Raw genomic sequence first — 16051 nt, forward strand, 5'->3', positions numbered from 1 at the left:
TACGCGTTTAAGGCTCTTCTCAGGGCTCCATAGCTCGTTACTTCTCTGCACGGAGTAATAGCCACGTACCACAGCCCGTTGGTCCGTTCACCGACTTGCGAGTTTTGGCAATTATGAATGAAGCTGAGGGAACCCTCCACGTGCAGGTTTTTGTGCGAATAAAAGTTTTCCCCTCCTTTGAATAAATACCAAGGAGCACGATTGCTGGGTCACAGGGTAAAAAGTGTGTTTAGTTTTGTAAGAAATCCCCACGCTGCCTTCTAAAGTGGCTGCCCTGTGCGGCATCCCAGCCGGCAGTGAGCGAAGGTTCCCTGTTCCACGTCCTCACCAGCATTTGGTGTTGTCAGTCCACACTTTTTTTGAAAACAGATGGCAGAATGACTTCAAGGACTTCTAGATTCCACTGACAATGAAAATTATTAACCAGAAACCAAAAAGACACTTTTACTGTCATTAAGATAAGACATTCGTGTTGTGTTGAAGGAACGCTATTGAGTTATAACGTAACGAGCGTATAGGTCATAACGGTTAATTCTACAGTGAGTTTGGCACAGCACGGGCTACACACACAGTCTCCGTCAGGTGTATGGCTCCTTCACGCTCCATCCTCCCACCCAAGACACACACATTCACACCCCCACACCCCCACACACACGCCTTCCCATACAGAACACACAGACCACCCCCCGTGTACACTTACGCACACACTCATGCACACACAGTCACGCACATACACAGACTCACACACACATACTCCCTACACACACACACACGCCCACACAACACCGTTAGCAGCCCCCATATCCTTAACATACCTGGCTATCTCGAGCCCGTGCCCCTGTCCCTCCCCACCGCTGCTCATCACAGCATCTCATCTGTGTCCCACTCCTCTGGGATCTCGAGACAGAGCACATCTGAACCAAGCAGCTTTGAAGGTGCCCGTGGCAGATAGCATGTGACGTTTCACTCTCCCCGGAAGGCCCGCGTTCAAGCAGGGGCCTTGCGTGCCAGCCCCAAGGTAGAGGGGCTGTAGGACGAGAAGGACCTGCCGTGCCCCCTGTCGGCCCTGAGCCGGGCACTCTGGCCGACCAGCCCCTGGGCCCTTTGACACAGGCTCCTTGTTGGCCCCTGACGGTCCCCTCACGTGGCTGGGTCCGCTGGAGCCGGGAAGGCAGCACGAGGCACTGCGGGAATATGCTGGTTCGGGAGGGGCCTGACGAGAACCTCATGCGCAGCTCCTGACCCGCGACCGCAGCTCCCGTCACGTGGCTCCCACGACCCCAGGCCCACAGACGGGAGGCGTGCCTCATGCAATATCTAACCGACAAGGTGTTTGCCTCTCATCCTTTTTTACTTTTTGGCAGAAGCTACATGACAGTGGCCGCTGAGTCGCTGACCTACGTCGGAGGCTGTTGTGACAGAATCCTCGACACGTTGCCCACTTGTCCCCCTTTCTGTCTCTCGCAGGACTACGGCGGGTACCTGAGCACTTACATACTCCCAGCGAAGGGTGAAAACCAGGGTCAGCTTTTCACCTGTGGCTCTGCTCTCTCTCCAATAACAGACTTCAAGCTCTACGGTAATGGTCTTGACGCGACGAGGCCCCCGCACGGCCCCATGCCTCCCGCCCCGCCACACTTCCCCTGCCTCCCTTGCTTCATGCACCCACGGTGGGTGGGAGGCGACCCGGGCTAATGAGAAACCTGGACAGAAGCCTGGGAAGGGGAGGGAGGGCTTCCAGTCACTTGTTTGAATGAAACCGGTCAACCCCCCGAGACCCGTAAGTCACGTTCCCGACACACGAGACCAGGAGCTCGAGACCCACCCAGGGGTCCCCTGGCCGACCCCTCCCTGGTGCCCCATCTCAGCACCCGGGACCCCGTGGACTGTGAGGACCTCTGACTCCTGCAGCCAAGAGGCTCACCAAAGACACGTTGACAAATGCTCTAATGCCGACTTGAACTTGTAGTCCCAGCACTCCCCTCCTTCAAACTCGTAATAATTTAAAATTCGTTTTCCCATGGGAATACATGTAACGTATTTCAGATTTTTTTCAACTCAGTGAGACTTTCTTAATTTTTTTAATCATGCGGGTTCAAAGGTGCCTGACTTGGATGCACATAAATGTACCATCCTGCACCTTGATAGGTCACAGCCCCAGGTGGGGGAATCCTCCAGTGCCGTCTCCACTTAATTAAGGATGTCCCTGTGACGCCTGGGTGGCTCAGTCGGTGAAGCGTCCGACTTCGGCTCAGGTCATGATCTCACTGTTTGTGGGTTCGAGCCCCGCGTCGGGCTCTGTGCCGACAGCTCGGAGCCTGGAGCCTGCTTCCGATTCTGTGACTCCTTCTCTCTCTGCCCCGCCGCCGCTCATACACATTCTTTCTCTCAAAAATAAACCAACAGTAAAGAAACAACACTGTCAAGTCAACATTAAAAAGAAAACGAAAGATCCCCCTGCCCCCTGCAGAAGTGTTTGGTGCTTCCTCCAGCCTGACTTCGCCGACAGGCAGACGTCAGACCCTCACCCGGGACCGGACACCGACATGCCTAGTGTTTAAAACCAAACAAAACAAAAACAGAAAAAGAGCAAATCCTGATGGCAATCTGCTCTTCAGGATCTGTAGCCTTTCCTGTATTTGAAACAAAGTGAGGGCTTATCCTGCTCACGGGGTTTCAGAGTCACTGTTTCACACGGTTGAGGTTTTGCTGTATTGCTTAAAAGCCGGCCACCAGCTCTAAGACACTCGAATGTTACCGGGGTGCTGTCTGATTACCTGCGTGAAGCCCCGCAGGCTGAGGCGGTGTTTTAGAAACAAACGTTTGCCCTGAAAGTGTGGGTGAGCCCACCCTCCCTGCCCCAGCCCCCTGCCAAGGGCGTCCCCGCATCGGGGGGCTCGGCACCGGCTCCCCTCGGGTAACCCTTCCACCCTCTTCTCGTTTCCAGCGTCTGCATTCTCCGAGAGGTACCTGGGCCTCCACGGACTTGACAATAGGGCATACGAGGTACATGTGGGCAGGATGGGGAATCGGGCGAGCTCGGGCCGCCCCTCCGGAATTCCTCTCTCGCGCCCCTCTGGCCCCCGGCCCAGTTCTGGGACCCACGCTCCCTGCCCGGGCCTGCTGGTCTCCCCCTCTCCCCCACCAAACTCGCTCTGAGAAAACCTTCCACCGGGCCGTGAACCCTGGTGAGCGGGGCCTCTCCCGGGTCTGTCCGCTTTCCCTTTCTGGCACCCGAGAGGCAAGGAGGGGAGTTAGGAAAGTCTTCGGACGGACAGAGGGTCTGTCCCGGGATCCACGGTCGTCGGCACGGGTGACTGCCGGTCCCTTCATCCAAGGCTGGTTCTGCTTTGAGGAGATAAGCCCCTGGTTGGGCTACAGAAAAGTTCTCCGATACCACCTGCCAGGCCATAGCCACCGAAGTGACTCAGTGCAGGTGTCACCTGGGTGTTTCTTCAGTGGGGTGAGGGGGGCGTGAGGGGGAGGCCGGACTTCTGTTGCCCGGAGGACCTGGCTTCAAAGCTGGGATTTGCGCGTGGACCACGGGACTCTCTGGCCGGGTGTCATCTCCCAGTGGCACCGCCTGAGATGGTGGCCCTCTGGGGCCACCTGCCGTGGGCAGAAGGGAGCTCTCCTGTGCCCTCTTCTCTTCCACCCCTTCCTCCTCCTAAGAGGAGCTCATGCAGGGAGGCTTCTGGGACGCTCCGTGCGCTCCCCTCCCCTGCGAAGCCCCCGCTTCTCCCAGGACGAACACCTCGCTGGCTGCGGTGAGGCCCGCTAACTCTGTCCCCTTGCCCTGCCTGTGCAGATGACCAAGGTGGCTCATCGAGTGTCAGCCCTGGAAGAGCAGCAGTTTCTAATCATTCATGCAACCGCTGACGGTGAGGACCGGGGACGCTCATTCCCTGCATCGCCCCTGATGGTGTGCTGGGTTTAACCCGTACTGTCCTCTTTTTTGTTTTCTTTAACAGAAAAAATCCATTTCCAGCACACGGCGGAACTCATTACACAACTAATTAAGGGGAAGGCTAATTACAGCTTACAGGTACAGTATTCGCACACCCACTCTGTTCCACGCTTGGAGAGACACATTCTTCTCGTGGAAAAGGAACTGATTGGTATTCCGTTCATCCCGTGTCTGCAGACGCACCCGTGTCGCGGCTGTCAGAGACAGGCCGGGGCACGTCGGGCCAGACGAATTAGCGCGTGCTTATTTTCTCCACTAATTGATGCTGATGGCTCGGTTCTACACTCGAGCTGTGTGCAAAACCCCTGTAGCACCCCCCCCCCCAACCCAGTCCCGCGGTGAGCAAGGTCAGGACAGCCACCACACCCACGGTGAGGCTGGTGGTGTCCCTGGCGGGTGACAGTGGGACTGTTGTCCCAGTGTTGACCAGAGTAGCATCCTGGGGGCCTTGGGGGGCTTTACACGTGCAGGTCCTGAAACTTGTCTCACTGGCCTCCTGCCGGACAATACCACACGTTAACTAAATTCTGGAGGAATGTTCCAGAATCATCTGTGGCTGAGCAGCCGTTAGAGTGCTACCCTTCCCATGAAACGTACTCACAGCCTCGTTTTCCCTGGCATCCAGTACTGGCCCAGCAGCTCAAGGCTGGGCTTTTTCCAGCAATGCACAGTGCTCCTTCTGGAAACATCTTCCGTTTCCTTCTTGACCAGGGGTTCCCTTTGGCAAAAAAGACCCCGATGGTCTTTTCAGGTCCAGGGATCAATGGGAGATTTCCTCCCCTAAGCATCCATCAGCCCTCAGACAGCACCGGCCCCAGCACCGACCGCTGCCTGCCTTCTGTCTCCGAGCCCCTGGCCTTCTGGCATCGCTGTCTTGGAGGGACACGTGTGTCCCTGCAAGGAGGGGGCTTGGCCTGAGCTGCTGAAGGGGGAAGAGAGGACTTGGTTAATGTGACCTTTGAGCTCACTTTGCAAGTGTTCAGATCGTAGTGAGTTTGATAGCTGCCGTGGTGTAAATACATTTTACGCACCTAGTGCAGCCGTGGTGGGTTACAGGGTCAGTCTCCGTGTGCGGATGTGGATCACTCGTCCAAGAGGTAGACTAAGCGAAATCGGCAAGCTTTTGAGCAATGTGCATTGTAGACCACACTCGAGACAGCGAAAGGGACCCACGCCCAGCGCCGGGCCTGCAGGCACAGCAGAGGTTTTCACAGATCCTCAGTGAATGTGCAACAGTAAGCAACTCCAGAAAAGGGCACAGGGACAGGGGACCCGGGTAGGAAGAGACGTGCCTCCTGCTCTGTGTCCTTCTGTACCACAGACATTCTACCATATACATAATAGTTCACTCTCATCGGTAATAACTACTCTAAAGTAACGGTGAATGCCCGCCTCCAGAGACACAGAGGAAGACAGGATTCAGAATGCGGGAGGCAGCAGGTGTCACGGGAAGAAAGTGGGCTTCCAGGTCAGCGAGACTTGGCTTTGAGTCCCTGCCAGAACAGGTGCCTTTGCGTGGAAATGGTGTGGCGCCTCTAGGATACGGGGACGGCCATTCACATCGTCTTCTTCGCGTTCCCCGTGTCCTGGCCTCGTTCTAAATGCTGCAGGGAGCATAACGTTTAATCCTCACTAAACGATATGAGCCGGATTCTGTCACGGTAATCATCTCCACGTAACACAGCTGGAAACTGAGGCCCAGGAAAGTTACCTGCCCACGGTCAGAGGCCGAGCCAAACGCGGGTGGCCGGGCCCCAGAACACAGCAGCAGGATTCGGCCTGTGAGGGTTGTAGAGAGAGCACAGAACACTTCCCGTGTCTTTGGGGATCCTGGGCCCTGGGGCCCTGGGCCGGAGCCTCTGTGGTCCCAGACCTCAGATCCGTCCTTGCTGCAAATGCAAACCAGACGGACGGCACAGGCGGCACCGAGTCTGGTGACCAAAGCGTGGTCTAATTTAGGCACCCGGTGCCCTGAGTGCCCTGACGCCAGCACTGGAGGGGTTTAGGAAATCCATTGCTCGGGCTGACTCCAAGCCGCATGCGGTGCCCGGGCTGTGCTGGGTTTGGGGGGGGGGGGGGGGGGGGGCGACCACCCCAGCGGCGAGTAACCTGTCCCTGCCTTCCCCGCAGATCTACCCGGACGAAAGCCATTACTTCCACAGCGCCTCCCTGCACCAGCACTTGTACCGGTCCATCATCAACTTCTTTGTGGAGTGCTTCCGGATTCAGGACAAAGTCCCCGCAGCCACAGCGAAAGAGGAGGAGGAGGAGGACTGACCCGGGAGCCGGAGCCAGAGCCAGCCCTGAGCACGGCGGGGGCTCCCCCTGGAACAGTGTGCGGCCGGGACCCCACCCCCCTCTCCCGCAGAGGCCGGGGCCAGGGCAGCAAGCGTGATTTCCATAGCATGTGTCCCGAAGGCGGTTTTGCTTCAGAAACCAGCTCCTTCCCAGGCCGAGACGCGTCATCGCCCCCCGAGGGCCCCTCCCCGCCGCGCCTGGAGCGGCCACCGCAGCAGCATCATCGCCTCCTCCTGGCCCCAGGGTGACCGGTGCATCCCCCGGCCCCTCCCCAAGGAACGAAGGACGGACAGCAATGCAGAAACCGGCCCTTAAATCCCAGCTCTCCCGCAGTAGCGCAAAGACCCGCCCTGGCCAGCGGCCGCGTCCACATGAGCAGTTTTCCACCCTGTCTGATACACCCACGCCATGGAAACGACTATAGCACAATTATTTTAGCAGTACGTGTTCATAGATCGGCTCGCTCCTTTCTGTAATTCGGAGGTCCGGCGTTGTCAGGGCTGAACCCGGTGTTCCCGTAGCTTCGCTAATGGTTAACCTTATGGAATTAATTCGTATTTTTCTATGGTTTTTACCTGGCACTGTCTCGGGTCACGGGCTGTCTCTCCTTCTTTGTGTCTCTCCTTCTTTGCGTTCTTTCTTGGCTTTGTTTGCTTTCTGTTCTTCGGTCCCCGTGTAGGCTTTGCACTTGTTTGGATAAAGAAACACATCAGAAGCAACTAACTGCTCTCTCCTCAAGATTGTCTTGAGACTTTGTGCAGAAATTTCAAAAACCTGAGGGGAACGAACATCCAGTACTATACTAAAAAAAAAAAAAAAAATCCTAAATAAAACTTCTTTCCCACGAAGCTGCATTGGGATTTGGCTCAGACTCACACTATCCACGTATGTCTTGAAGCCTGTCCTTTCTCCCCCTGATACCTTGTCAAGGCTTTTCAGATGGCATTTGGTTAAAAAAAGGTAAAAAGACTAAGGGTGGACTCCATCCCCGGGTCTGTGCGCGTGTTCAGGGGACAGGCCAGGGAAGCGTGGGCGCGGGCGGTGGCCTCCCGCCCCGGGGACGGCTCGGTGGCCCCGCCACCGTGCGCCAGCAGCCTGTCCACGTGTCACACACCCTCCGACGGGACGAACCCCCGGTGCTCCCGGTGTCTCTTTCATTTCGTTGTATATAAAGACGGGATCGGGCCCTGGCCCTCCACCAGCTCATTTCGCCTGCATGCCGCTGCTCTGTGGCTGACCCGCACTCCCCACCAGTGCCAGTCGGAAATGCATCGATCACTGTTGTTTCCCTCGGAGCTCGTCGACCACCTGAACGTCAGTACTGATCTCTCCAGCGTCCGGTCCTGCCGGGGGGTCCTTGACATGCCGTCGGCAGAGATTTGTCCGCGTCGCTTTTCGGTGTTTGAGGGCGTGGGTCTCGTCTCCGTGAGCTTGCAATGTCAGTTGCAGTCAGCGCCATTGGAGGGTCTCCGTCACCGGATTTTTTCGGGTGAGACGTCACTTGCGAAAAGGACCGACGCGTGAGCAGCCGGACCGCTGTGAGCCGTGACCGTGCTTTCGCCATTCTCAGCGGGCTTGACCGACTGCAAAGCCAACTAGGTCCGACAGGGGAAGCCAGCTGTGGCCGCGAGATCTGGCAGGAGGGGAGTGAGCATGTGGCATACTAGCGTTTGTTCATCCATGGAATAAAACATTATTTTACCACTCGGATAGCTCTTTTCTTGCTTATCCTCCACCATCTCTGCTTAGGAAGTGTGCAAAGCGTCAAGTGTCTCAAGGTACTCACTGAGCCCCGACCATGGATGCCTGTCCCCAAGAGCCTGGTGGGCGGCAAATACAAAGCGCACCTGTGGCAGCGGGGTACGGACGGAAGGACAGGACCACTCAAATATATCAAAAGTCCCAAACCAACCAGAGAAAATGAATTTCAGTCGCGTCTTTAAAGTTTTAGGGTGAGGACACAGAGATATTCCCTAACACTAAGAGCAAACCTGGCTCTCAGTCGAGACCACAGCATTGCCCGCTAGAAAACTAGGAAAACCTCCGTCTCGGTGGCATTCCCTGGCACACGGGCTGCCTCGCTCTCGGAGGTGTGCCCTCGGGGCTGGGGGGCGGAGCTCTATCCTGACTGGCCTGAAAACACGCCCCTCCCTCTCCTGCCTGACTTAGCAGTATCCGAATGATGATTTTGTGAAGGCTTGATTGCCTTCCGGAAGCCCTGTTAAAGCCCCAGTGTCACAGAGGGACTGGAAAGGCATTTCAGGCCTCCTCTGGCCGTCTTCCATTAGCAGGTGGTGTGAGTTCTTAGGATAATCACAGGAGACACCGGGAAGCCTGGTAAGATACTGGATACGCAGACGGAGGATGTCCCCAGATCATATGTAAACACAGAGCTCTGACCCCCAACCCGCGGCCACCGGTCGGGGAAGCCAAGCCGCGGCCTGCGGCAACCAGCCCCAGACGGCCAGGCCTTGATCAACACCCGCCAGCTTCCCTCGCTCTCGCCCCCACCTCCAACTTAGGACAGACGGGGAAAGCCAAATACACACCCCACCCAACCAACCGCGTAGGATCCTGCTTCTGGTCAGCCCTCCTGACTTCCCCACGCCCACGGCTCCCAGCGGGACGCACCTGACCCCCTTTTCCACGGTGCGGCTCCCCTCTGCCAGCTCGGAGTCCCCCCCCCCCCCCACATCCCGCCCCAGCACGAGGGATGGTGACTGAGCCCCGGAGCTCCGCGCTCCAGCCACCTGGGAGCTAGCGGCCCTGCTCTCTCTCACGCTGGTGGTGTCTTCGTCTGCTCAGGCTGCCGTGAGAAAACCCCACAGACGGGGCACTCACAGAATAGGAATGTACTTCTCACAGTCTGGAGGCTGGAAGTCCAAGATCAAGGTGCCGGCTGATCCAGTGCCTGGTGAGAGCTGTCCTCCCGGTTCATAGACGGCTGAACTGTCTGGCTGCGTCCTCACAGGGCAGAGAGGGAGGGGTCGGGTGGGGGAGGGCGCTCTCTCTTCCTATCGGGGCGCTAACCCCACCATGGGGTCCCACCCTCATGACCTCATCTAAGCCTAATTTCTTCCCAACGACCCCACCTTGTAAAACCACCACCCTGGGGATAAGATTCCAACCTATAAATTTGGGGAGGATACAAACATTCCGTCCCTGGCAGGTGCTCTTTGTTTAGTTTCCAGCTGGCAGAAAACAGGTGTTGGAGAGGAGTTGCTGAGGAGTGGGTGGGAGCCCTGGGGGTGAGGAGGAGGGAAGGAGGGGGAGGAAGGGAGAGGGACAGGGACACGAGGGGAGGGAGGGAGGGAGGGGGTCCAACCCCGGGGACACTGCCTCCGAGCGGGGCTCCCCAGAGAGTCGGGATGGGCCCTCCTGCAAACCACAAGCTGCAACGCTGCCATCGGCCCCCGAGCCCCATCACTGCACGGATCGGATCGGGGAGCTAGAGCCCAGGGGAGGCAAGGCGGCTGCCCCCCAACCTGGAAAGGCAGCAGCACTAGGTGCTTCTTCCCCTCGCTGTGTTTTCTCGTGGGGACAAGCTCCAAAGGCCAGGTTCCCGAGCCTCACGGGCGCCGCTGGGGCTCTCGGCCTCGCCAGCTCTGGGGGCCCAAGCCCCCGGCCAACACGGAGCCGGCCTCGGTGGAAACGGGTGTCAACGTCTGGGTTCCGAGCAAACCCCAGGTCGGGCCTCCTTGCTAGAAGTCTCGCGTTGCGTCAGCGGTGGCAGTTCTGGCGTTTTGTTTCCCGGGCTGGGATCTTGAGCAACACAGGGGAGCAGAATGGCCCCAGTCAGCCGCACCCTCTACAGCGCGGCCCTCGAGCTGTGGTGCTGACCAGAACCCGCGACGGCGCTCTGCAAAGTAGACCGGAAGCCCCGGGACACCGACGCGCCCGTGTGCACCCGTCCGCACTTGAGAGGCATCACGCTGAATGCCGCGGCTCCGGCTGGTCTCTCTGCCCCAATTCCCCTTGAACCCTCACAGAGGCTTCCCATTTCCTGTGGGCCCGTGTCCGAACTCCTGAATCATACCTTACGGTGCCCCCAACCCCCAGGCCCAGTTTATTTCACAGACTTCCCCTCCCCTGACTACCCTGCACACGCGGCCCGGCCACGCGGACAGGCTGTCCTCTCCCTGCACGAACCCCACACACTGCTGCCCCTACACGTGCTAGCTGCCTTTACCGCGACTTCCCCTTTCACAATGATTCCCAGCCACTCGGACACCCCGGCCTGGATCATTCTTTCAGCGGCGGCCATCCTGTGCAGGCAGGGAGCTTAGCTGCTCGCTGCCCTCTATTTACCAGATGCACTATTTACCATGACAGTCAAATATGTCCCCCAACATCGCCCCATGTCCCGTGGGGAACAACATCACTCCAACTGAGAGTCAGATCTGTTTAGATGCTAGGCCAGGTTCACGGGCTAATTGAACAACTCTGCACTTGCCCAACCCTGGGAGGCGGCATCGCCTTGGACCTCACAGCCTACGTGTCTTACCTGCCTCGTCTTAGGGCCCGGCCTTACTGCACAAAGCCTTCCCTCGCTTCTGTTCTGGAGGCTGTCGAGAGCTCTATGCCCATAGAGAGTTTATTCTGACTCGTCAAATGTCTGTTTGCTAGATCTGAAGCCCTGGGAGGGCTCTGCTTCTGCTGGGGCTCCTGAGGCCTGACTCCTGTGACCAAAGAAGACTGCCGAGGTGACCGCGGGCCTCTCCAGGCTGGGCCGTTACAGGTACCGAAGCTTCTGCCTCGTCTCTGGGATCAGGCTGTGAGGACGCTCAAGCAGCCCCAGGTGAGGAGCTGAGGTCTCCCCCCACAACACTCAGGACGCACGAGGGCACCGCTTTGGAAGTACGTCCTCCTGCCCCATCAGTCCTGCGGAGGCTGGTGGCCGGGATCTGCCAGGCAGGCCACTCTCGAGTTTCCGACCCTTAGAAACGGAGCTGATAAATGAGCATTACTGTTCCCGCCACTGAGTTTGGAGTAATTTGTTACATGGTGTCCGATAATATAGCCCTGACCGTCCCCCTTCCCGTTAGCTATGGAAGAAGCTGGGGACGCACGGGATGCCCCATAGATGCAGCAGACTCCCCGCCCCGCCCCGGTCTGGCTAACGGGGTGGCCCCAGGCATCAGACACCTGCTCAATCAGGAGACGTTGCCAGCTGGGGGGAAGCAGGCCGGTGGCAGAATTCCCGCAGACACTTTCTACTAGGCACCCTCGTTCTTGTCTCCCTCTTCCTTAGAAATGGGCCCCCAAGTTTTAGCTGGGCCCGTGGACATGCAGAGGAAAGAAACACAACTTCCGGCCTCCTTTGACTAACCTCTGGCCGCTGAAATGCGCGTGCAAATGCCAAGAGGCGGCTCCCACCGTCCCACCTTAAGAGGCCGCAGGTGAGCACCCTGTCCCCTCGCCGTCCTCTCTGTTCCCTCAGGGCCAAGCAGACACCCGTCCGTCAGGTGGCTCCCACACGTCGGTGCGAGCACGGCTCCTTTTCAGCGGCCCGGAAACCTCTAACGGGTGCTGCAGAATGTTTTTGTAAGGGCTGGTTATTCCAGACAACAAAGCCCTCGTGTTGGGCAAAGGCAGATGACGGCACAGAGCAAGGGCCGCGGCAACCATCGTGATGAACATTTATCGGAAGCTCGCTTGGTTCCAGGCACGGTTCTGTGCACTCCACGTGGATCCACGCACAATCCTGACACAATTCACACATCGATCTACAACGCCCTGTGAGGCTGTGTCCTTGGCTACGTTTCGCAGACCAGGAAAGAAAAGGAACAGAGAGGTGCGGGCACCGGCCCGGGTGAAGGAAGATGGCTAGCTGCCAGAATGGGGCCCCTGCCACCACTGAGCTCCCCTCCAAAGGGGGCTCTCACTGGGTCCTAAGCCAGAGTTTAGCCCTATCTGGGCACAGGTGACCTGTGACCCCTTGTGACCACCGAGCACTTGAATAATAGGTTTGGTTTTGGTTTGGGTGGTGCCGATTGGTTTGTTTTCGGGGGAAAGAGTACAGGAGGGGCCTTCTGCCCAGGCGCCTGGAGAGAAAGTGACTGGAAGGCCCTAACTCTGTGACAGGAGCTCAAGCCAGAGCTGACGGGCCCATTTCCCGGGAGAGAGGCAGGTGAGGAGCTTGGGAGGTGGGCGTTCTCCCCACTTCAGCGGGAACCCGCATCCATCCGGTGACTCCTCCGGGGGATCCGGGGCCACCCTGGCAGCCCAGGGTCTGCAGCCCGTGCTCTGCTGGTCGACGTGGCCGGACCCAGGGTCGTGAAGGGCTCCAGAGGGGACACGCTGCCCCGTACGTCCGGACAGGCCGCACACCCAAGCGGGGCGGGGCATCTGTCCTGCCGATCCCACGGAAGCCCTGTGCCGGTGTCTGTGCTGGGCTCTCTCCCACGCACTCTTGGAAGGGTGTTCTCAGAAGGCGAATGTCCCAGATTAAGACAGCAGTGGGTGGAGCCAGTGACATATAAATCACTGCCATCCATAGACCCCGGGGGAGCTTGGGGTCTCTACTGTCATGGGTCAAGTAGATTTCGCTGCCCGTATTCCTTATGGGGAGGGGGCATCTTAAAACCAAATATATATAGCAAACTCATTGACTAAAAATGCACCAAACAATGTCCCCCAATTCTGCTTTTGAACGCAAGCAGATTGTTGGAGTTTTATGCCTCCGATTATGTTAAGAAATGTATAGTTTCTAAATAACCATTTTTTACAGGCATCTTACTATTGTCTACAAGTCAGAATAATGATTTGTTGAATGAGCTATCCCTGCGCTCAGAGGAAGAAGACAGCCCGTTGAGCTGGACGTAGATGACCGTCCCGGCCGTGTGCTGGGAAAGCGCGTCTCCGGGAGAAAACCGTTACAAGCGCCCGTCTGTAGCGTTTGCGGATTTCTGTGCCGTAAATACTTCTATTGCCGCCAATTTCAGAGGGTCAGCCTAACATCCCTGAAAACAGAGCTGGACCGCGACGGGCAGGATTCCCTCTTGCAACACCTTCCATGAGGAGCGGCGAGCTTCTCTGGCCACGGACCGTTACATCTGGGGCCACCGTGGGAAGCGAGGGGGCGGGGCTCCTATACGGGCCGGAGGATGCTTGCACTGGGAGAAGCTTCTGGCCGGGTCACAAAACCACACGCTCCATCCTGGCCGTGGTGTCCTCAGTGGCCTCGGGGGGGTGGGGGGTGATCTTCCACAGATGGACTCAGCATCTTGCCACCTGATGTCAGGCCGTCTGGGGACAGGGGGAGTCTTTCTTTTTTCTGTGTCAGGCAGAGTGGGTAGAGACGGGGCGCGCGGCGGCTGGGAAGAGGCGGGGGTGACCTCCCCGTGATGCGGGGGACGGAAGGAGGCGGCACTGATTGTCCTCCTTCAGGAGCCAGCAGCGGGCCGTCCGGGGGCCCCGGGGAGGAGCGGACGGCGGGGAATAAGCCTCACAGCACAGCACCGGCCCCACCAACGTCACGACGCACCACGGCTGTCGGCACTTGAGCACAGACGTCACAAACATTCCTTCAAACGTTCAGCCACTGCGCTCCGTGAACTCGACCACCGCCTGACAGTGACCCCCCCCTCCCCATCTCATCACAGTCTGGGGAACTCGGTGCCACACGTGAGGACCCTCGGGCAGCCCTAAGGGGTGGCAGGAGGGGAGGAGCAGGAGGGGAGGAATGGAGCCCCCCCCCCCCACCGGTCAGCGGATTCCCCCGCGCGGGCTGCTTCCCGGCTGAGAGCTGGGCTGTGAACGTGAACCAGAGTGTCCAGCCAAACCGCAGCCGCATGCCCGACCCTCAGAATCCAGACGATAGATGCTTGTGGGTTTTAGTCGGTAAATGGTGGGTTATTTGTTACACAGCATGGGCAGCCCATACAATCCCAAACGCTCGTCATCTGAGCCCCTGACACACGAGGAAGCCCTCGCTGGCCCCATGAGTGCCCGGGGCTGGTCGTGAGGCAGGCGGGCCCCCTGCTAAAATGAAAACTCCTCCTGTCCATGAAGGTGCGCTCAGGAGCAGGACAATCCAGATGCTTCCGCAGGTTCCGACAGGCCTTAGCAGAGTGCCCCGCGCAGGAGGCCCCCGCCCTCCCTCTGGCCCTGGGCAACTTCTCCCGGGTCTTCACACACGAAACTGAAGGCCTTTCCACTTTAGAAAGTCGCAAAATGCACCCTCACGACAAGCAGGACAGGGCGAGCGACAGCACACAATTGGGTCTGAGCAACCAGCCGAGTGAAGCCAGGGGCTGGGCCCGCGGCAGCCGGACGCGGCCAGAGAAACGCAGCCCCCCCGCCGCTGCCCTGTTCCCTGTCGTGTTGTCCAGCTCTGACTCTGCAGGGAGTCCCCACTCAGCTCTCTGTCACATTGGCGAGTAATGGCGCTTCTTTTGCCTGCGGTTTTCTATGGTTCCCGCGGAGAAAGGGGAAGACGGGTGGGGGGGTGGGGGGGCTGCCGGCTTCGTGCCACGTTGCGTCAGGGCCTCACCACGCCGGGCACCAGGTGGCCACCGATAGGTAGCCAGGAATGTGATGGCAAACCACTGCGTTTGGTGGCTTACCCACCCGATTTCCCATCCCCCACACTCACTCATGGCCAGTCCGCCAGCTGCCAGGACAGCTGGACTGATGCAGTTCTGCCCTCCGTGAGCGGGAGCGATGCTTGTGCCCGGCGTCCCGGGAGCTGCTTCGCGGGGGTGCGAGGGCTGTTAGAGGGTTGGGGGGGCGGGCCCCAGGCCGGGTGCGAGGGCCGGTCACCTGCCCCGCAGAAAGGACAGCTGCAGTGAGGAGAGGCCGTGAGGACCAACAGGTGGCGCTGGTGTGCAGAACACAAACTGTGGAGTCCCTGAGCGGGCTACTGTCTCTGCTGCCGCTGTGTGTCCTGGGCCAAGCGTCCTAACCTCTCAGAGCCTAACTTTTCTCCCTGGTGGAACAGAGACAAGCGCTCAGAGGGGACAATGATGTGAGCTATGGATGGAAATTCCTAAAGTCGTGCTTGGCCGGCAGTCAATAAAGTGGAGCTAATATTGTTCGGAATGTCTAGAATTGGTTTGTTTTTTTTTTTTATCTTTAACCAAAACAGTATGAAAAAGGCCTGACAATTCGCATTTGAACTGCATCCTGAAAAATATTTGGGGAACGGGTTTCCAGGCACCGGCAAGAACAGGAAACGGCTCGGTGCCCACGCACAGGCCACGTGAACTTTGGGGCTCCAGTCAATGCGCAACGTGACGGCCGCCTGAGGGTCCCCAGGGGCTCGGGTCCTGTCAAACGCGCGCTCGGTCAACGTGTGCGAGCCCCTCATCGTGCTGGTCTCTCTGCTTCCCGCCAGGCGAGCACGGCCGGGCCACGTCCAGCCCGCAGGCCTCGGGGAGCGTCTCCCGCGGCAGGTGCGACCTGCGCACAGCCGCGGGCACCGAGGGGCGGGACCAGGGCCGCCGTCCCCGGAGCGGAGGGCAGGGCTCTCCCAGCCAGCCCCGCCCCCCCGCAGCTCGGCCCGCAGCTGAAGGGCCCTGCAGGCGATCCCCGCCCCCACCAATCGATCCGGCTCCTCCAGTCGACCCCCGTCCCCCGCCCCCCAGCCCAACCCCCCCACCACCCCCCGCCGGCCTCGCCCCCAGTCGACTTCCGCGACCTCCAGTCCAGCCCCGCCCCCTCGCTCAGCCCCGCCCCCCAGTCAACCTCCACTCTTCCCCGCCCCCCCCAGGCCAGTCCCCCTACCCCCTTCCCCCGCCAGCCCCGCCCCACAGTCGACCTCCACACTTCCCCGCCCCCCCCCCG

General features: G+C 58.9%; 1 protein-coding gene across 4 annotated transcripts in view; it reads left to right on the top strand.

Annotated features, from left to right (window-relative positions):
• Nucleotides 1–7973, top strand: part of DPP6 (dipeptidyl peptidase like 6) — an 851682-nt gene extending 843709 nt beyond the window's left edge. For all 4 annotated transcript variants that reach the window (XM_049642150.1, XM_049642146.1, XM_049642148.1 and 1 more), the window contains 5 exons: nucleotides 1468–1579; nucleotides 2948–3006; nucleotides 3809–3881; nucleotides 3972–4045; nucleotides 6098–7973. In XM_049642150.1, coding sequence (XP_049498107.1) covers nucleotides 1468–1579; nucleotides 2948–3006; nucleotides 3809–3881; nucleotides 3972–4045; nucleotides 6098–6244 — 465 coding nt within the window. In that variant the 3' untranslated portion in view covers nucleotides 6245–7973. The remainder of the gene's footprint in view (nucleotides 1–1467; nucleotides 1580–2947; nucleotides 3007–3808; nucleotides 3882–3971; nucleotides 4046–6097) is intronic.
• The last annotated feature ends 8078 nt before the right edge of the window (nucleotides 7974–16051 follow it).

The sequence above is a fragment of the Panthera uncia genome, chromosome A2 (genome assembly GCF_023721935.1).
Source record: "Panthera uncia isolate 11264 chromosome A2, Puncia_PCG_1.0, whole genome shotgun sequence".
In the NCBI taxonomy this organism is placed as follows: domain Eukaryota; kingdom Metazoa; phylum Chordata; class Mammalia; order Carnivora; family Felidae; genus Panthera; species Panthera uncia.